Source organism: Prionailurus viverrinus, chromosome B4 (assembly GCF_022837055.1).
Source record: "Prionailurus viverrinus isolate Anna chromosome B4, UM_Priviv_1.0, whole genome shotgun sequence".
Lineage (NCBI taxonomy): Eukaryota > Metazoa > Chordata > Mammalia > Carnivora > Felidae > Prionailurus > Prionailurus viverrinus.
The window spans coordinates 43,146,767-43,168,607 of NC_062567.1; the positions used below are offsets into that span (position 1 = coordinate 43,146,767).

The 21,841-nt window shown below is 40.6% G+C and overlaps 2 protein-coding genes across 2 annotated transcripts in view; one reads left to right on the top strand and one right to left on the bottom strand.

The window, feature by feature from the left end:
* Positions 1–15,157, bottom strand: part of LRP6 (LDL receptor related protein 6) — a 179,005-nt gene extending 163,848 nt beyond the window's left edge. The window contains exon 1 of the mRNA XM_047865362.1: positions 14,824–15,157. Coding sequence (XP_047721318.1) covers positions 14,824–14,878 — 55 coding nt within the window. The 5' untranslated portion in view covers positions 14,879–15,157. The remainder of the gene's footprint in view (positions 1–14,823) is intronic.
* Positions 14,979–21,841, top strand: part of LOC125170570 (uncharacterized) — a 40,470-nt gene continuing 33,607 nt past the window's right edge. The window contains exons 1-2 of the mRNA XM_047867275.1: positions 14,979–17,076; positions 21,692–21,825. Coding sequence (XP_047723231.1) covers positions 14,979–15,728 — 750 coding nt within the window. The 3' untranslated portion in view covers positions 15,729–17,076; positions 21,692–21,825. The remainder of the gene's footprint in view (positions 17,077–21,691; positions 21,826–21,841) is intronic.

Sequence of the window (21,841 nt, forward strand, 5' to 3'; positions counted from 1 at the left end):
TCCTGTGCTTGAGGGGCGCCTGGGTGGCTCAGTTGGTTGGGGGTCCAACTTTGGCTCAGGTCATGATCTCGTGGTTCATAAGTTTGAGCCCCACATCAGGCTCTGTGCTGACAGCTCAGAGCCTGAAGCCTGCTTCAGATTCTGTGTCTCCCTCTCTCTGCCCTCCCCCATTCATGCTCTGTCTCTGTCTCTTAAAAATGAATAAGCGTTAAAAAAAAAAAAAAAATTAGAATTTCCTGTGCTTGATGTTGACTTTATCATATCTTGATTATTTACAAAAACAAAACAGAACAAAAATCCTTCTCACTTTTGAGAGAGCTATGCTTCATCATGTTCCTTCCTATGGTTACTTTAAATAAAATTTTTTACACTTTGGTTAAATGGGTAGCCAACTAGTTCTTCTCAGTGACCCATCATCCTATCTAATCAAACGTTCAAATCTCCAAATCTCCTACAACTCTGACACTCTGCTTTTACTAAATCAAGTCTTAAATGATGTATCTTGCCCCTATGACTATCTTCGAAATTTCCCAAAGGGTCCCTGGGAATTCACAAAGAATTTCTTCTTTCATCTTCTAAAAAGAGGTGTTAAAAATAACTAGGTTAATTTGATCAATGTTATGATTTGTGGGGCGCCTTGCTGGCTCAGTTGGTACAGCATGCAACTCTTGATCTTGGGGTTATGGGCTTGAGCCCCACGTTGGGTACAGAGATTACTTAAAAAAATTAAATCTTTAAAAAAAAATGTTATTACATGGCAAATCAGAAGTGATGCTTACATTCCCTAGATTAAATCATATGAGTAAAACATTATTTAACAAATTACATGAAGTTCCTAGGAATTTATCAATATTCTGTTAATGATATGTTTCTATTTATCAGGAGTCCTGGTGCTGCTTTTCCTAATATTAGACAACAATACTGTGTCATCAGTGATCATTTCAGTTACACATTTTTATGTTAACTTCGTCATATACAATAGGCTCATGTTTCTCAGTCAGAATTCACATCACTTACTTAAGGAATTTTATTATATAGATGTTTAGGACTTATTCCAGACTTATTAAAATTTTTACTTAATAATCTTGATATATTCTCTTTGTTGTTGTTCTTGGCCTCCTTCCCACCCCATTCCCTCTTAATTTTGATATATTCTTGATTTGCTCTAACTATATGTTTGATGGGACATGTGGCCCAGGATTATGATATATTTTACAGTTTTATTCTCTGCAAAGATCATATATATTCATCACATAGATGATATAATATAATATCCACTCTTCTTTAAAATAAGGTTAATCATTATGGTTATATTTTGTCTAAAACTTTTTTGGATTGACCTGACTTTGGTTTGCATGTCACAAAACCAAATTTCCTAATCAATTGCACTATGTTTTATAACAAACTCTCATCAGATCTTTCGTTTCTAAAATTACTGGGGGGGGGGGGGGGGGTTGTGGCAGCACCTGGGTGGCTCAGTCAGTTAAACATCAGACTTCAGTTCAGGTCATGATCTCATGGTTCATGAATTCGAGCCCCAAATCGAGCTCCTCACCGACAGTGTGGAGCCTGCTTAGAATTCTCTCTTTCTCTCCCTCTCCCTCTCCCTCTCCCCTTTTGTCTCCCTCTCCCCCACTCTCTCTCTCTCAAAATAAATAAACTTTAAAAATAAAATAATCCATAGTGGGACACCTGGCTGGCTTAGTCAGAAGAGAATGCAACTCTTGATCTTGGGATCATGAGTTTAAGCCCCACATTGACCACAGAAATTACTTAATAATAAATTGGTTAATTAAATTAAATAATCAGGAGTAAGTTTATCACCACCATTTTAAGTATTTTGTCATCTACAGGTTTGTTTTTTTTTATTCTGATGCTTTCCTGAAAGTGCTTGCAAATCAGGTATAAGCTAGCTAGAGTGCTCATCTTCAAAGGACTGTTGAAAAAGGACTATACCAGGTACTCTTGGGCTTCTGATCACTTAAATAACTTTGAGACTGTACCAGTGGACTAAATCAGTATTTCTAAAAAGTCAGTGGAGAAGCAGATAGGTTCATAAGACTACTAACCAAAGATCTAGAAGGACAAGAATTAACAGGACTGAATAAACTGATGAAGAATGATCACAAGTTTTATTTAAGATACTGCTGATGCTTTAATGTCCCATTTTCTGGATATAAAGAATTCTTTTCTTTTTTCTTTTAAGTTATCTATAACTCATTAATGATTTAAGCAGACTATGCTTCTGTAAACAGAAATAAAACATTTTTCCTCCTTGTCTGACTCCTCCATAATTCAAAAACTTTCATTGTGTATTCTTATTTTCCCAGCAATACAGTTATTTGCATAAGTTCAGTAAGAGTCTGTCCCACTAGTTGGAAACATTGGTTATGCAACCAAGGCTTTAACTGACATGCCATTTTTGAAAGTGGTGCTCATTTAATCAAATATGACTAGACAGATTTAAGGAGCTGTGGCTGACTTCATGAAGCCAGTGCTCACAGTCCTCTTAGGAAAAAAGGACTGGTACTTGGCTTGGAGTTCCAAGCTTTGCAGAAGTAAGCAAGATCACTCCCAGTCAGGCCCAAGAACCCTAGGACACATTTGAGAATGTCAAGAATTCACCAGCATCTATAGGTACTACAAGTGAAACCTGATAGTGAATTCTTGAGTTGGCTTCCTGGCTTCAAGAAACTTTTAAAAATGAAATCCAAAATAAAAAGTTCTGCACAGCAAAGGTAACCATTAACAAAAAAAAAAAAAGGCCACCTACTGAGTAGGAGAAGATACTTGCAAATTTGTACAAATTTGATACTTGTAAGGAATTAATATCTAAAATACATAATGAACTTATACAATTTAACACACACAAAAAGCAATCTGATTAAAAGATGAGCAGACAAAGGCGCCTGTGTGGCTCAGTTGGTTAAGCGTCCAACTTCAGCTCAGGTTATGATCTCACGTTCGTGAATTCAAGCCCCACATCAGATTCCACCCTTGCAATGCAGAGCCTGCTTAGGATTCTCTCTCTCTCTCCCTCTCTCTACCCCTTCCCCCACGTGCTTGCTCTCTTTCTCTCAAAAGTAAAGAAATAAACTTAAAAAAAAAAAAGATGAGCGGAGGACCTGCAGAGACATTTTCCCAAAGGCATACACATTACAAGAGACACATGAAATGATGCTCAACATCACTAATCATCAGAGAAATGCAAATCAAAACCACAATGAAATTATCACTTCACACCTGTCAGAATGGCTAAAATCAAAACCACAAGAAACAACAAGCATTGGCAAGGATGTGGAGAAAAGAGAATATCAGGCACAGTTTGTGGGAATGTAAACTGGTGCAACCACTGTGGAAAACAGTATGGAGGTTCCTCAAAAATTAAAAATAGAGGGGCGCCTGGGTGGCTCAGTCAGTTAAGCGGCTGACTTCAGCTCAGGTCATGATCTCGCAGTCCGTGAGTTTGAGCCCCGCGTCGGGCTCTGTGCTGACAGCTCAGAGCCTGGAGCCTGTTTCAGATTCTGTGTCTCCCTCTCTCTCTGACCCTCCCCCATTCATGCTCTGTCTCTCTCTGTCTCCAAAATAAATAAACGTAAAAAAAAAAAAAAATTAAAAATAGAATGCCATATACTCCAGTAATTCCACTACTGGCTATTAATCCACAGAAAATGAAAAACATTAATTTGAAAAGATATACATACCCCTATGTTTACAATAATTTACAATAGCTAAGATATGGAAGCAATCCAGTGTCCATCACTAGATGAATGAATGAAAGTGTGGTGATGTGTTATATGTACACACACACACACACACACACACACACACAGGACTATCACTCTGCCATAGAAAAGAATGAGATCTTGCTATTTGTGACAACATAGATGGATCTAGAGGGTATTATGCTAAGTGAAATAAGTCAGACAAAGACAAATAGCATATGATTTCATTTATATATGGAATCCAAAAAACAAAGCAAACTATTAAATACAAAAAACAAGGGCGTTTGGCTGGTTCAGTCAGTAGAGTGTATGATTCTTGATCTCAGGGTCAAGAATTCAAGCCCCACATTGAGCATGGAACCTAATTTAAATAAATACATTTTATAAATAAATTCGTACATACATACCGAGAACAAGCTGGTGGTTACCAGAGGGAAGATGGGTGGCGGAATGGGCAAAAAATGAAGAGGATTAAGAGATACAAACTTCTACTTTTAAAATAAGTCACAGAGATGACAAGTACAGCATAGGGAATATAGCCAATAATACTGTAGTAACACTAAATGGTGACAGAGGTGACTACACTTATCATGATAAGCACTGAGTAATGTACACAATTGTCAAATCACTGTACTGTATACATGAAGCTAATATAACATTGCATGGCAATTATACTTCAATACTAAATTTTTTCCTCCAAGTCCAATCCAAGATTCCTTATAAAAATGTTCAGCAAAGCAAACTTATAAGGCCTATACCTACATAAATAATCAGGTCAAATCTAATGATATCAACTTCACAATTACTCTTACTCTACCCTGTTATGGACTGAAAGTTTGTGTTCCCTAAAACTCTTATGTTGAAACCTTACCCCCACTATGTGAAGGTATTAGGAGATGAGGTCTTTGGGGACTAATTAGGATTACATAAGGTCATGAGGATGGAGTCCTCATGAATGGGATTAGTACCCTTTCAAGAGTCGAGAGCTTGTTTCCTCTCTCTGCTATCCACCATGTGAGGATAGCGAGGTAAGTAGTCTGCAATCCACAGAAGATCCTCAACCAAAAACTGATCATGCTGGAACCTTGATCTTGGACTTTAAGCCACCAGAACCATGAGAAATAAATTTCTGTTGTTTATAAGCTACCCAAACTACACTATTTTTGGTTTTTTTTATTAAAATTTTTTTTAATGTTTATTTACTTTTTGAGACAGAGAGAGACAGAGCATGAATGGGGGAGGGTCAGAGAGAGAGAAGGAGACACAGAATCTGAAACAGGCTCCAGGCTCTGAGCTGTCAGCACAGAGCCCAACGTGGGGCTCGAACTCACGAACCATGAGATCGTGACCTGAGCTGAAGTCGGACGCTTAACCAACTGAGCCACCCAGGCACCCCTACACTATTTTTGTTATAGCAAAAAGCCTGTAAGCCTTAGCAGACTAAAACATACCCCTAATAGCGAAAAATTCTGTTTTGAACAGGGGGACTAACCAAGTGTTCACAACTGTTCATTACTTAATCCACTGAGTTGGCTTGACCAAACTTTAGTCAGGCTTTTCCCCTTTCCCACAAGCCCCTAAACTTTGGCTTGCCCTAAGTTTAAGGAAGTAGATGCAAGACTTCCTTTTTTTTTTTTTTAATTTTTTTTTAACATTTATTTATTTTTGAGACAGAGAGAGACAGAGCATGAACGGGGGAGGGGCAGAGAGAGAGGGAGACACAGAATCGGAAGCAGGCTCCAGGCTCTGAGCCATCAGCCCAGAGCCTGACGCGGGGCTCGAACTCACAGACCACAAGATCTGAGCTGAAGTGACCTGAGCTGAAGTCAGACGCTCAACCGACTGAGCCACCCAGGTGCCCCAGGACTTCCTCTCTTAACAGCTCATTCCATGCATCTGCTGACCATAGGGGGGAAACAAATCCAGTTAAACTATCCTGATCATGCAATCTGCTCACCCCCACCCACTTTACTCACCTCCACTGAAAGCTCCTGCTGGCCCGGCTTACCCTACTCTGTAAAAGTTTTTTGTGTTTAATTTGAGACACTTGCAGATCTTTCAGTCAGAGCATTCTCCCTATTATAATAATCTTTTCAAACAGTCTCTCCTTACCTAAATCCAAACTAGTTTTTATTTAACAGTATTATGACAAACCACCTATTGCAAAGTCTAAAATAACACTGATATTTATTTTCCTCTATTAAAAATGACTGGTATAGGGGAGCCTAGGTGTCTCAGGTGGTTAAGCACCCGACTTCATCTCAGGTCATGATCTCACGGCTCATGAGTTCGAGCCCCACGTCAGGCTCTGTGCTGACAGCTCGGAGCCTAGGGCCTGCTTCGGATTCTGTCTCCCCCTCCTCCACCCCGTCACTTGCACTCTCTCTCTCTCTCTGTTATAAACATTAAAAAAATGTTTTAAATGACGGGTATCATCTTCAAAACTGTAATAAGGCTCAGGTAAAATTAAGTACATACAGAAAGCAATGCATGTGAAATTACCGTCCAGAGTACCAACAATCTAGACTTAAGTTAGTCATTCACCTTTCTCCTTCATGAAATGAAGAATTTGGGCCAGGTAATTTCTAATATCCCTTCTATCCTATTAATCTAATATGAATTTGGCAAAAAAAGGTTAACTGAGACAGGGCTCTGTGTAAGTTAGTACACAAAAACGAGACGCTGGTGAACTACTCAGTGCTTCTCCAGCAGAAAAAAGAGGAACTTAGGACTTTTTTTAATGTCTATAACTTCAGAAAGAGATTTCAGAAATAATTTCTCCAAATAAAGATCCCAATGATCAAAACCACACTCATTCAAAAGTACTTCATGTATCCATACAATGATTATTCAACCATAAAAAGGAAATACTGATACATGCTATAAATGTGAATGAACCTTTAAAACATTATGCTAAGTGAAACCAAGACACAAAAGGCTACATGTTATATGATTCCTTTTATATGAAATGTTCAGAATAAGCAAATCTGTAGACACAGAAAAGTAAATTACTCATTACCAGAGGCTGGGGGAAAGGGGAAATGGAAAGTGACTACTAAGGAGTATGGAGTTTCTTTTTGGGGGTGATGAAATGTTCTGGGATTAGACAGTGGTGGTGGCTGTACAATCCTGTGAATATACTAGAAACCACTGAACTGGACACTTTAAAATGGAGAACTTTATGGTATGTGAAGTATATCTTTAACAAAAAAAAAAAAAAAACAGGGTTAAGAAAGTACTTGAGATTGCTGATTATATTACCAATGCAAGAGTTATATCCTAAAACCAGACAACATATTACATAATTCACATTTCAAATTCAGTCTCAGATATATAAACATGCTGATTTATTTCTGATTAGTTTCTCAGGTAGAAACATGCTGATTTATTTCTGATTAGTTTCTCACATAGAAACATGCTGATTTATTTCTGATTCAGTTTTCTCTATCTAATCTGTGCTAAAAGAAATTACAGTACCTACAAATTTATACCATATCTAATAAATGACTTGAGACAAAACACAAAATGAAGCCCCAAAACAAACTGTATAAATGCCATAAAAATTCACATCTTTTTATACCGCTTTAAATGTAAAATTTAGAATACCTAATACAGGCAAAGCTCTGATACATGGTAGTACTGAAGGAAAAATACCTATTCTTGAAACAGCTTATATCTAACAAAGAGCTGTTGTCTTCACTGGCATAAATCAAGAAACCTACAAATAAAGACCATATAAATTGTAGCTAAGAGTTCACATTAATCAAGTTCAGATGTTAGCTTTCTCAGACTTGCAAAATACAGAATCTTTAAATTGGATATATGGATACACTTAAATTCCATCTTTCAATAAAAGCTGGCCAATAATGAGAAAGACTCCTATCCCTATATCCAGTGATTTTGGTCTAGGAATGATAACGTCTAGGATGATAAATGGTCTAGGATGACTAACCAAGGCCATCAGACAAAATAGCTTCCTGGCCAAACATATAGAATTTGATAAAGGTATCATTTTCCAATAAGTGAGTGACTATTTTCTTGAAAACCATGACCACTGCAAATCATATTCACCTCTGCATTTTTATAAACTTTTTTTAATGTTTATTTATTTTTGAGAGAGACACAGAGCAAGAGCGGGAAAGGGGCAGAGAGAGAGGGAGGCACGGAATCTGAAGCAGGCTCCTGGCTCCGAGTTGTCAGCCCAGAGGCCAACGCGGGGCTTGAACCCATGAACCATAAGATCATGACCTGAGCTGAAGTCGGCTGCTTAACTGACTGAGCCACCCAGGCGCCCTGCATTTTTATTTTTACTGAGAATGTAATCAATAATTTTAAGCCTAATGTCAATTTATAACTTAAAAATTCACTTAACTAATAAATTTTTTCAGCTAAAAATATGATTTCACTTTGTATCCCCAATCTCCTGGCCCTGCCAAGCAAGGTATCACAGACACAAAAATTAGCAAGTTACATTACAGCTAAGAGGATCACAGCATTAAAGCACACTAATTTTCAACAAACAGAGCCCAGGCACATCTGAATGTCTTGAACTTTTTGTGAAGATAGTCAACTGCCACAAATAAACAGTTGAGAAACAAAGTGTGTGCTAATAATATCAAATTAACACTGTTTTCCTCTAATTTTAAATTAGTAATTTCAAGGGCAAATATCCTATTCTTAGGTCACCTAGTCTATGTATTTGACTATGTAATTTCAAAGTTATTCACATGGAGCAGAGTTCTATTCATTAAGGTGAGGCTCATTTTACAGAAAACACATAAACACTCTCATATGAAAAATAAAACATGGGGGCACCTGGGTGGCTCAGTTAAGCGTCTACCTTGGGCTCAGGTCATGATCTCATGGTTCATGAGTTCGAGCCCTACGTTGGGCTCTCTGCTGATCTGTGCAGAGTCCACTTTGGATCCTCTGTCCCCCTTTCTCTCTGCCCCTCCCCACCTCGTGCATGTGCACACACGTTTTCTCTCAAAAATAAATAATAAAAATAAATAAAATATACTACTTTTAAAAAAAAGAGTAAAACATACAATGCAAGGCTCATTTTACAGAAGACACATTAAAAACTTTCATATGAAGAGTGAAACATGCAATGCTGGAAGTTGGTATAGCATTTACCCATCCTGCAGGGAGAAGTTCATCAATTGAATAATTTTAACTGTTATAACAAAATAATAGAATAAAAAAATTTTCTCAGGGCACCTGGGTGGCTCAGTCAGCTAAGCGGCCAACTCTTGATTTCAGCTCAGATCATGATCTCATGGTTTGTGAGTTCGAGCCCCACATCTGGCTCTGCACTGACAGCACGGAGGCTGCTTGGGATTCTCTCTCTCCCTCTCTTCTGCCTCTCCCCTGCCTATGCTCTACCTCTCTTTCTCTCAAAAGAAATAAACATTTTTAAAATTTTTTCTCAATTAGACAATGTTTTGATAAAATCATTCTGCCCATACTAAACTCTTAAACAAGTAAATAATATCACAATCAACTGCACTATTTATCCTCTGGTTTATCTATAATACTCACCTAAAATAGTGTTAAATAAAGCTTCAATCCTTTAGAAGGTAAAGTAAACTTAATAGCGACCATCTTAGTTATATAAAATAAAACATAACATATCAGAAGTGGGGAGCCTGGTTGGCTCAGACAGAGGAGCATGCAACTCTTGATGTCAAGGTCAAGAGTTTGAGTCCCACATTGGGGGTACAGAATACTTAAAAAAATAAATAAAAACTTAAAAAAGAAAATATCAGGGGCACCTGGGTGGCTCAGTCGGTTAAGCGTCCGACTTCGGCTCAGGTCATGATCTCACAGTTTATGGGTTCAAGCCCCGCGTCAGGCTCTGTGCTGACAGCTCAGAGCCTGGAGCCTGTTTCAGATTCTGTGTCTCCCTCTCTCTCTGCCCCTCCCCTGTTCATGCTCTGTCTCTGTCTCAAGAATAAACATTAAAAAAAATTTTTTTTTAATAAAAAAAGACAATATCGGAAATAAAGGTATTTCGTGGAGTTTTTGTTTCAGTTGTAGAAGAGTCAAAAAGTTCAAAAACCACTGGCCTAAAATTATCGGCTCCCTAAAACAGTGCCTGGCACTTAAATGTTTTACTAGTCTTTCCTGAGCATTAATGTTTCTTTTAATTTAGCCATCCTAATATTAGTAGCCATTTATTCAAAGACTACTACTGACTGTGCACCATACTCTCCCTTTGCAAATATTATCCCATCAGTTCTCATAGAAATCTTGTAAGATATTACCTCTACTTAACAGGAGAGGAAACTAAAGCTAAGTAACTTGTCCAAGACTACATAAAGTAGTAGAATATCTGAACTTAATTTATCCACAAAGCCTATATCTTCCTGCCCCTCTTTATAATCTTCTCTAAATATAACTTGCAATGAAGTTTCCATGATGAAATTAAAATTTCAAGAGTATCTACAATGACCTAAACAGGTTATTGTGTTACTTGTTTTTCCAACATGTTCAAATTATAAACTCACGTAAAACATTTTCATTTATATACCCTCCACAGTCTTATTTGATATTCAAAAAAGAGTCCTTTCTGATAGCCAAAGCATGTATAACTATACGGAAAGAATATTTCAGTTCAGCAAATGGAAAAACCTCCAATTAAAGCAAAACAGAGGCGCCTGGGTGGCTCAGTTGGTTAAGCGTCCAACTCTGGACTTCGGCTCAGGTCATCATCTCATGGATCATGAGTTCAAGCCCCACAGTGGGCTCTGCACTAACAGCACAGAGCCTACTTGGGATTCTCTCTCTCTCTCTCTCTCTCTCTCTCTCTCTCTCTCTCTCTGTCTCTCTCTCTGCCCCTCCCTTGCTCATGCATGCACACTCCCTCTCTCCAAATAAATAAATGAATAAACTTTAAAAAAAAAAAAAAAGGCAAAACAAAGAAGTCGCTGAAAAACCAAACCAATGGGAAAAGTCTATTAGGCCTCATAATAACAAAGAGCTGAAATCTTACTCGTACCCAATCAAATTATTCCTTAGCCAGATAAGCAAACCTAAAGCCAAGTAACTAGGAATGAAAGTATCACATTTAACTATATGAAATTACCATCAAGTATTAATCACATCAGGGGTGCTTGGGTGGCTCAGTCGGTTAAGCATCAGCTCTTGACTTCAGCTCAGGTCATGATCTCACCGTTTGTGGGTTCAAGCCCCACACTGGGCTCTGCACTGGCAGTGCAAAGCCTGCTTGGGATTCTCTCTCTCCCTCTCTCTCTGCCCCTCCCCTGCTCATGTGCACGTGCAATCTCTCTCTCTCAAAATAAATTTTTAAAAAGTATCAATCATGTTAATCAACCTAATGCTCAAAGGGTCATCCAGTCCAGCCCTCTCCAGGTGTGTTGCTTAGATCGAAGATTCACCAGAATGTTAAAAAAATTTATGGAAAAAATATTCCCAAGTTTGGGAAATAGTTAAACAAAATTAAAATTGGTCTCTTCACGTTCTCTCAGAGATCTTAACATTTTAATATGAATTACGCATCTCTGTATGCCTAATGAAAATAAGGTATACAGAGATTAAGTGACTTACCCAAGGTCACGACACAGCTAGCTAATGGCAAACTTAGAATGAGAACTTAATTCTCCTGATTCCCACTCCAAAATTCACTCTACCTCAAGATTTTGTTCCACTTGATATTAAAGCAAATGCTTTTCCAAGGACCACTTCTACAAAATATAAGATAGAAAACACTAGTGGCTTGTTTGTACAGTATTTACCACCATCCCACAAAAACTAATAATATTTTCTAAAAAACTAAGTAGCAAAAAATTTTTATGAAACAACAAAGCCTCCTCAACATAAGTTGGGACATAGTATTTACAGATTATACACACAATAGTATTCCAAAATTTATAAAAATCTTATAAAAATATTTGCTCTAAGGGCACCTGGGTGGCTCAGTCGGTTAAGTGTCCGACTTCAGCTCAGGTCATGATCTCACGGTTTGTGAGTTCAAGCCCCACCTTGGGCTCTGTGCTGACAGCTCAGAGCCTGGAGCCTGTTTCAGATTCTGTGTCTCTCTCTCTCTCTGCCCCTCTCCTGCTCATGCTCTCGCTCTCCCTCTGTCTCAAAAATAAATAAATATTTAAATATATATATATATATATACATATATATATATATATATTTGCTCTAGAAAATTGGAGACATAATCTTTTCTAATCAGTACCTGGATGGAACCAAGAGAACAGTAAGGATGGCAACCGAGATTGTGAGGTCCATTAGAACAGGGACATGGCTATTTTGCTCACCACTATACCATCAGAGTCTGATATACAGTAGGCAGGTATTCCCATACATATTTGCTAAAAGAATGAACAATAAATCCCTACTATTAATAAATCCCTACCAATAAATCCCTACCATCCTTCCACTGTTAATTAGCTATAGGAGCTTAATCAGATCATAATCTGTTTGATTCTGAGTATCCTCACTTGCAAATTAAGCAGTTAGACCAGAATGATCAAAATCTCTTCTGGCCACAAGAATTTGTAAATCTTACACAAATTAAGTCTCAAATTCCTGGCATTTGAGAATATGTCCACAATAAAAAATTATAACAAAAAATAACATTAGCAAATCACTTGATATTCATCATTTCACTTAATATGCCTGTTAAACATGCAAATTAGGTCAGTATTACTATTTACATTTTACAGGTAAAGAAACTGAGACCCAGAGAAATTGACTGACTAGACCAGAATCACAAGGTTATTAAACAGAGAAGCACAGACTCTGAACCCAAGATTTTAGTGCAGAAATCCCCAAATCTTTCCATTACACTTTGTCCTCAGATGATAGGGGTTAGGGATGCAGCCCAGAAGATGACCGCATTATTCCCTGGCTTTCAGCTATTGACTTAACAGCGCTACAGGACAAAAGGTCTCCCGAACTCTCTCATCAACCCATCATCCCAATATTAACTCCTCATAACAACTCCTCTACAGAAAAAATTATCTTAACGCGACAAGTTAATCACATTTTTCTCCTCAGAGTCCAAGGTCAACTAATGCCACTATTATAACACAGGATGACATTTTCAAGGAATGAAAAAAACCTAAATTATGAATGAAAATCTTTCACATCAAAAGACTATTTTTTAGTTCAAATAATATGTACTCACAGTTAAGCACTGATAAATTCAAAGACCACCTTATACTATCATTATGCTACACTGAAAATGAGAGGTCCACTTTTGGAAATTTGCTGGTAGAAATGAGGCAGTTTAAACTATTAACTCTTTTAGGTCTTGTTACATAACACCGTACTTCAAATTAATACTTCAAGTACAATTTCTCTGAAGTCCAGTAACGAACAAACCCAACTCTAGACTCAAACTTGGTGTTAAACAAATACAGCCTTACTCTCCAAGAAATACAGCCAGGCAACCAGAAGCATCCCCAGGTTATGGACTTAGATTTCCCGAGGACTTTAACCAACCAGCTGACTCTCATATTTAACTACTAACTTTCTGTCTTAAAATATATGCATATTCTTAGGTCAAATATGTTTCTCACAACTAGAGCAAGATCCCCTTTCAACAAAGAATATACGATGATGAAATAAACATATACTTATTAAGCCTTTCAAGTACACAACACTGTATTAAATTCTCTGCCAAGACAATTAAGCGAGCACTGTCTTTCTGGGGGTGACATGCGAAAATAGTTTGGAATATGCTGACAGTGAGTCATAATTATTAAGTATAAGTAGATATAACATGCAAACGTAATAATCCTGCAAAAGTAACTACAGAAAAAAAAAAAATTCCTCCTACTCAAAAAAAAAAAAAAAAGTCAATCACATTCATCCAACACAAATATACACACACAGAAGGCATCTTGGGTTCATTTGCACAAGATCATGAGTTACTATCGTGCCCTGTAAACTTTAGCAAGTTATGGAGGCTTAACAAATGTTTAGTTTGTTAAATGAAGAGCTAAAAATCTCCATGGACTCAAGAGGTCTTATACCTGAAAAGAATTTGCCATGAACACGTGAGAATTTTAACAAAACCAAAGCCACAGCCACTGCATCGATCCACACGTAAATTCCTCTGCTGGTAAATGCTCAATAGCAAGACTCATCACCACTTCCACACGGATAAGTTTGAGAAGAGCTGTTGAAATCTTGCGGGCCAATCAAAAACCTTAGTGAACTGTCACAAAATAAAAGTCACGGCGTATGTGACAGCTTTACAGGGCAATTCAAAAAACCACAGGGCCGTCGAATTTATGCGATTCTCGGAGCAAAATACCTAGAATAGCCCACGTTTTTTACCAAAGTGCCAAGCAGTCCCCCAGGGGAGCGCAGCAAACGATAACTTCGGTCCCAGGACAGGCTCCTCTTCACACAAGGATGACTTTCCTATTCAGTGCCAACTGTACACTTGCAGGCTCCGAAAATAGGGGCAAGTCCTGAATACCAGGGGTTACAAGGGCAACGTTTCTATTTTATTATGGGCTGAAGCTCAGAAGATTCCCAGTGCTGAAACGCTCGACCTATAACCTCGGAGTCACTTTCCAACTGTGCTCTCACCCAGGATCATTAGATCCCCAACGGAAGCCAATTATTAGTAGTAACAAGGCCTGGAAAAATAGTAAGAAGGCTCTAAAAGTTCACGTAACAGACACAGAAAAGGTGGGGGCTTCCAGAGAGAAGACCAACGTTAAAGCATCTTCGGCTCCAACATTTTAAAAGCCAAAATCCATACAAAGACCCTTCTCCCGGATGACTCCCGGCAGAAAGGGACACGCAGACCCTCAGTCACTGCGACAGAATGGAGCTCCAGGGGTTCACCTACACAAGCAGCCCGGATGAAGCTCCTCTGTGTCCAGGGAAGGTCCGGAACCCCAGGAAGGGGTCTGCATTGTGGCCAGGCGGAGCGCACAGCCCCTTCTCCCGGGCCCCTTTCTCTCTCCTTCCCCACGACCAGGCCTCTCCTGGCTCCTCTTCCCCTTCTCCTCCCTCCCTCCCCCTCCCCCCAGACACACACAAAACAAGGCCACCTCCCCCCCAAATCCCACCAACTTTCCCGCTCCCCCCCCCCCTTTCCCACCTCTCAGGAGCGCACAGAAACTGCAGGCCAGGAGGCTCCTCAGGACGGCCCCCATCTTCCCTTCTCGCGTTCTCTTCTCTCACCGGCGAGGGGCGGCCAGAAAAGGGGGAGGCGAGGAGCCGGGGCGGCCGCCGCAGCGGCAGGTCTGCACGCTCATGCTTCCCAGCTTTCCAGAGAGAGAAGAAAGAAAGGGGCACGTCAAGGCTCCGCGCGCGCCGCCGCCGCCGCCCTCTCTACCGCGCCGCTCTGCCGGGGGCTCGCGCGACGCCAGCGTCTGCTTCCATCCCGCCGCCTCCTCCCCCGGCGCCCCGCTTCCCCCGCGCAGTTCCTCATTCAGCCTCTTCCTCTCACGCAGCGGCGCAGGGATACCGCGGTCCCGCCGCCGCCACGGGTCGCCGCGAAGGTCTCCCTGCGCGCGGGCGAGCCCCTCCCTCGGCGCCGCCTCCCGAGCAGCTGCGGAAGAAGGTGGGGGGCCGCGCGCACGGCTTCTGCTTGGAGACCCCGGGAGATCTGCCAGGCGAGCAGTGGCGAGCTGGAGGGAAAAGGCCTCCCGCCGGCGCATTCCTATGGGATTCTTTCCTGGGTCGGCCGCTGCGGCCCTCCCCGCGGAGGGCGTGAAGCGACGTCGAACAACATCGGCCCGGCGTGGTCGGGACTACTTTCTGCGGCTCGGCCGGGCCGCCGCCTGCTCCGCTCTTTGTGCGGTCGCCGCCGGCCGAGCCAGGTGGAGGTCCGGGCACCCGCTGCCTGACACCTGGGCTGGGGACGCGGGAGGCGGCGGGCCGGCTGCGGAGCTTCAGGCCGTGCGCGGGGAGCCGCGCGGGGCCCGGCACAGGGTGACGAGTTCAATCTTGGGGCTTGGAAATGGGTTTACGCTTTTCTCTGTTAAGGAAAATAAAGACTAATGCTGCTTACACCAGCTTTAAACGTGATACGGGGAGGATGTCCAAACGCCAACTCAGAACAGAGATTTTTATTTTCTCGTGGCTTTCCAGAATTACAGACCATCCCCAGAATTAGGTCCCACAAGGACTAAAGATTTGTAATCGGCCAGGTAAAATTCCAGGATAAATGCGTCAGCACCTAAGACAGAGCAAAGGGACAATTGGTAAGGACTGCGCTTGGGATTTTACGAGTTGCATTTATAGATAAATCGTTACCATTTTTTTTGATCAGCTCGCAGCTTGAGGAGGAAAAGATTCACCAGAATCTCAGCCTGGTTTTGCACAGCCTCTGCTGCTTTTGATGCTTCCCGGTGGAACAGCTCAGACATCCACCCCATAAAAAGAAGTGGCAACTTCAGCTGAGGAGGCAACTCCAGCCAGAGTTAACCATAAGGGAGCCATCAGGTGAATTCTGTATGGCTGTCACAGGTCCTTACCTGGAGGCAGACGGGCGAGCAAGTGGAGGAACTTCCACCATGTTACTTATACAAAAATTCCTCCTTAACTGCAAGACCTCCTGCGGGTGCCTGAAACCATGGATAGCACCCAGCCCTACATATACCGGTTTTACCTATGCATACGTACCTGAGTTAAAGTTTAACTTATCAATTAGGCACACGAAGAGATTAACAACAATAACTAACCATAAAATAGATCAATTACAGCAATATACTATAATAAAAGTTATGTGACTATGGCCTGTCTCTCAAACTATCTTCCGTGTACTCACTCTTCATGTGATGATGTGAAATGATAAAATGTCTACACGAGAGATGAAGTGAAATGATGCAGGCATTGGGACGTAGCCTTAGGCTACTATTGACTTTTGACAACAGTCAGAAGAAGAATGATCTGCTTCCCATCGTGGTTGGCTGCGGGGAACCACTGCAAGCAAAAACCTCTGATAAGGGGGCACTACTGTACCTCAGTGACATTGGAGTTCACTGAGGGTTTGCACGCACATTATCGTATTGGACACTAGCCTGGAGTGAGGCAGGATTTGTTACTTATTATCCTCATTGCACCGAGGAGGAAAATGAGGGGTTCAATGACTTCGCCAAGGCCACTCAAGTAGTTAACAGCAGGACCCAAACCCAGCCCAGGTCTTTCAACTTCAGACACTGCTTCTTCCAAGAAATATGTGCTGAACTAAGTGATACAGGTCTGTAAGCAGACAGAGGGCAGAAACAGTCAAATCACTTTCTCCTAAATTCACCTGAAGAAAGTCTAGCCACCACTGATTTAAATTACCTTCTTCCAAGAACCATGTCAAGACTGCAAATTTGGCCTACTGGCCTCCTCAAAACAGGTAACTGTGAACCAGGTTTTTCAGCAATAGCCTAGAAAATGTATTACTTTGAAGCTAGTGAGGCTGTGGAAACACCATAATGAGGTGGAGAAGAGAAGGCGTGAGCTTTGGATCCAAACCCTACCAGTTACAAGATGTAACTACTCAAAGATGTACGTGATGTACAAAACCCACTGCACCTCAGTTTTCTCGTCTGTAACATGGGGATGATACCTCCTTCAGGCTTGTAGTAAGGATTAAATTAAATAGTATATTGGGGTGCCTGGGTGGCCCAGTCGGTTAAGCGTCCAACTTTGGCTCAGGTCCTGATCTTGCAATTCGTTGGTTGGAGCCCCGTGTCAGGCTCTGTGCTGACAGCTTAGAGCCTGGAGCTTCCTTGCTTCATATTCTGTGTCTCCCTCTCTCTGCTTCTCCCCTGCTCATTCTTTCTGCCTCTCTCTCTCCCAAAAGTAAATAAACATTAAAATTTTTTTAAATATATCTAAACTATATTGATAAATAATATATCAATATATAATAGATGCTCAATAAATAATCATTTCCTTTCTCAACCTCAAGGTGAGAAAGGTGTCATGACCATATTATGGTGTTATAATAACTTGGAATCCTTGGAACATAATAGAAGAGAGGGAAAAATCACATGCTCAAAATGCTTATCACAGGATTATTTATAATTGGAGGTAGACAACTGTGAAGCTGATGAAAATTAACCTTCACTTAAATTAAGTGACAGTTAAGCTTCACTTTCACAGGCCCCTTCCAGACCCCAGGAGGGTCCCTAACAATGTATTCACAAAGTTTGCGAAAGTAAGGCTTTTTTGTATTCTTTTACTGAAAACATCTCTCAAAATTGTATAAATTTCAAGTTCCATAAAACCTGGATCTGTTCCTATTTATAATAGGAAACCGAGTACAACCTAAGTTTCTATAGCTGTCATCCTAAGTAGAGAGAGGAAGTATCATACAATGTTGAAAAGTGATGGTTCAGATGACTACACAACAGTGCTGGAAAATGTTCACAGTTAGTTAAACTTAAAAACGTGAAAGTGCACGTATGTCTTCATTACAACCATGTAAAATATAAATATAAAAACAAGCATATAGTATAAATATACTTCCTTATTTACCACATATTGGAAAAAAGACCAAAAGTAAATAGTAACTGCATTAAAACAGGCATTAGGATGGTAAAGTAATATGAGATTTTTTTTACTTTTTATTTCTTAAATTTCCGTTAATATATTCTTCTGTTTTTCCAATTTTTTAAGAGGTACTTAAGTGAAAAATCTATGTAGCTTAAGGTTAAGCCCTAGCCTGGACATCATTCTTACTACTTAACTAATTTGTTTTTGCATTCATTCAAATGCCTATTAAATATTCAATGCAGGTCACTGTGTTATGTGTTGGGGATGCAAAGATGAGACTAATCATGGCTCCTACCCTCCAAAAGCTTACAACTGTGTTTAGAAACACTAATTGATAAAACAAATAATTTAAATGTTAAAATTGCTATGGTGTAGGTGTGCAGAATATCAATAAGGAACTTGAGTGTTTGTCTGCCTGCACCATTTAAAAAAAGGAAAATAACCTGAGAGCTTAAGCCTGAAATTTAAGTCGGAGTCTGTCAGGCCAACAAGACTGACAAGGAATTCCAAGCAGAAGGGTAGCAGGTGCAAAGGCACTGAATTATTAGAGAGCTTGGCATGTTGGAGATTTGAAAGTAGATCCATATAGCTGAAGCATAGGGTGCTTTTAGAAAATGTCAGAAAATGAGGCAGGCCATTAAGTAGATATTGGATAAATAAATTGATTTTTTAAAATTTTTTTTTTTCAACGTTTATTTATTTTTGGGACAGAGAGAGACAGAGCATGAATGGGGGAGGGGCAGAGAGAGAGGGAGGCACAGAATCGGAAACAGGCTCCAGGCTCTGAGCCATCAGCCCAGAGCCCGACGCGGGGCTCGAACTCACGGACCGTGAGATCGTGACCTGGCTGAAGTCGGACGCTTAACCGACTGCGCCACCCAGGCGCCCCAATAAATTGATTTTTAAGTCATGCTTAGTCATTTAGATTTTAGCCTGTTGACAGTGTGGAGTTTGAAGCAGTTTTCTCATGGTAGAGAATTGATTTACGTGTTAAATAATATCTCTGACTGCAGTGTGGATAACAGAAGGGAGGCAAGGCAAAAAGTAGAAAGACCAAGGAGGAAGTTATTTTTAGCCCCTGAAAGAGATGGTCAGGCCAACAACCCAGGGGATTGAAGAGATCATGGATTTGAGGAATATGGGGTAGAAACCGCAGGGCTTGGGAACCTATCCGATGTGAATTGAGAGAGAGAGAGAGAGAAAGAGAGAGAGAGAGAGAGAGAAGTAGTCTAGGGTGAATTTCCAGGTTTCTAAGTTATGCACCCAAGTGAATGAGAGTCTCGTTTACTAAGAAAAGCAATGCCTAAGGAGGATTTCAGAAGAGGTGATGATAAGTTCAACAATGGGTCTTTTGTATTGGCCCTACCTGTAAAACTTCCAGCTGGAGATATACAGTACACAGTTTTGATGTAGAAGTTTGGACTCAGGAGAGGAGCGGAAAATATAGCTATTCAGTGATGATTGTGGAACTTATACACCACACAATCCAGGAATGTGCTGTAGAATAGTAAATAGTTATTACCACAATTTTCTGGAGGATGACAGTAAGACATCTGCAGGAAGGGAGGGCATTTTCATAGTTCAGGTGAAGTGAACTTGGGGCCACCTCACTGGTGGGCTGAGGGTAGAGGTTACAGCTGAAGCCATAAACTTACCTAAGGGGAGAAGAGAGCACTCGTTGTGGCTAGAAAAGTGAGCCAGAGCAGATCCATGTGGAATACAAGTATCTAGGAATGAATAGAAAAAGAGAAGCTAGAGACATAAACCGAAAGGGGGAAGGTGGAAAACTGGTTGAAGAGTTGTGGTGAGAGAAGGTGCGGTCAATAATGGCGAATACAGGGTATGGTGGAGACAGTCTGCTCTGAGAAGCACTGAAACAAGGCTGCTGTGACTTATAATTTCCAAAAAGGTCATTGATGGGAGCACACGTTATGCCAACATTTTAGGAAAGCAATCTAGGAGTAAAATATACACAACTTTTATTTTATTTTTTTATTAGGGAGGGGAGGGGTGTACATGGGGGAGGGGCAGAGAGAGAGAGAGGAAGAGAGAATCTTAAGCAGGCTTTACACCAAGCAAGGAGCCTGATGCCAGGACTCTATCTCAGGACCATGAGATCATGACCTGTGCCAAAATCAAGTCGATGCTTAACCCACTGAGCCAACCAGGTAGCCCGTTATACACACCTTTTTAAAAAAATTTTTTTTTAATTTATTTTGCATGTGAGAGAGAAAGATAGAACACACGAGTGGTAGAGGGACAGAGAGGGAGAATCCCAAGCAGGCTCTGCACCTGTAGCACAGTGTTCTCGGCAAGGCCCAAACTCACAAAACTGTGAGATCATGACCTGAGCCAAAATCAAGAGTCCGGCACTTAACTGACTGGGCCACTCAGGTGCCCCCCCCCAATATCCACCTCTTTTAAAATAGAATCCCACCTCTCAGAATTTATCCACAGGAACAAAATTTATAGAGACGTAGATATTTAGTAAAACATTGTAGGGGCGCCTGGGTGGCGCAGTCGGTTAAGCGTCCGACTTCAGCCAGGTCACGATCTCGCGGTCCTGGAGTTCGAGCCCCGCGTCGGGCTCTGGGCTGATGGCTCAGAGCCTGGAGCCTGTTTCCGATTCTGTGTCTCCCTCTCTCTCTGCCCCTCCCCCGTTCATGCTCTGTCTCTCTCTGTCCCAAAAAATAAATAAACGTTGAAAAAAAAAATTTTTTTTTAAAAATAAAAAAAATTTTAAAAAATAAATAAATAAATAAAAAGTAAAACATTGTAATATAAAATGAACAAAACAAACAAGCCTACAAATATGGTAGTTTTATATGGTTCAATCTAATAAGAAAAAAAAAACCTGAATGCATTCAATAGGGAATAGTTGAAACAATGGTCTATCCTTACTGTGGAATACTATACAGCTGTTAAAAAGAATTGTGTAGATTTAGATGTATTGATTTGGAAGTGTAGCCTTGATATACTGTTAATTGAAGAACAAGTTAGAGAACAGTATGTTCTGTGTGATGGAATTGTTTAGAAGGGAAGAAGAGAGAGGGAGGGTACAGGATGAATTGGCCTTGGACGGGGGGAGGAGGAGAACCACCACTTCCGGATGCAAGAGAAGGAGGAGACCTATCAAAAGCTGCTGAAGTTCCAACTCCCTTTTTCCACCCCTACTTTCACAGGCTGCTTCCAGAGGCTCTGGGAGGGACCATGACCAGGATATGACATGGTCATATGTTTTTATAAAATTTTCCAGGGTAAATTTTTTTGAATTCTCTTTTTTTTAATTCCTCCTTTTCCAGTTGCATGTGCTCAGGTACCACAAAACCCGAATCTGCCCCTTGTAACTATAGGTTTGGGGGCAATGGGATAACAGAGACAAATATTTGAAAGAGTTTACATTTGATGGCCTTTATTTGCTTAATACAGTAGTCCCCCCTTATCTAAAGTTTCACTTTCCCTGGTTTCAGTTACCCACAGCCAACCACAGTCCCTGTCATCAGAAGATCAAGACTAGTAGTCTAATGTTATGGCACAATGTTACCTCACTTCATCTCATCTCATCATGGGAGCATTTTAGCATCTCGTCATCACAAGCAGAAGGGTGAGTATAGTACAAT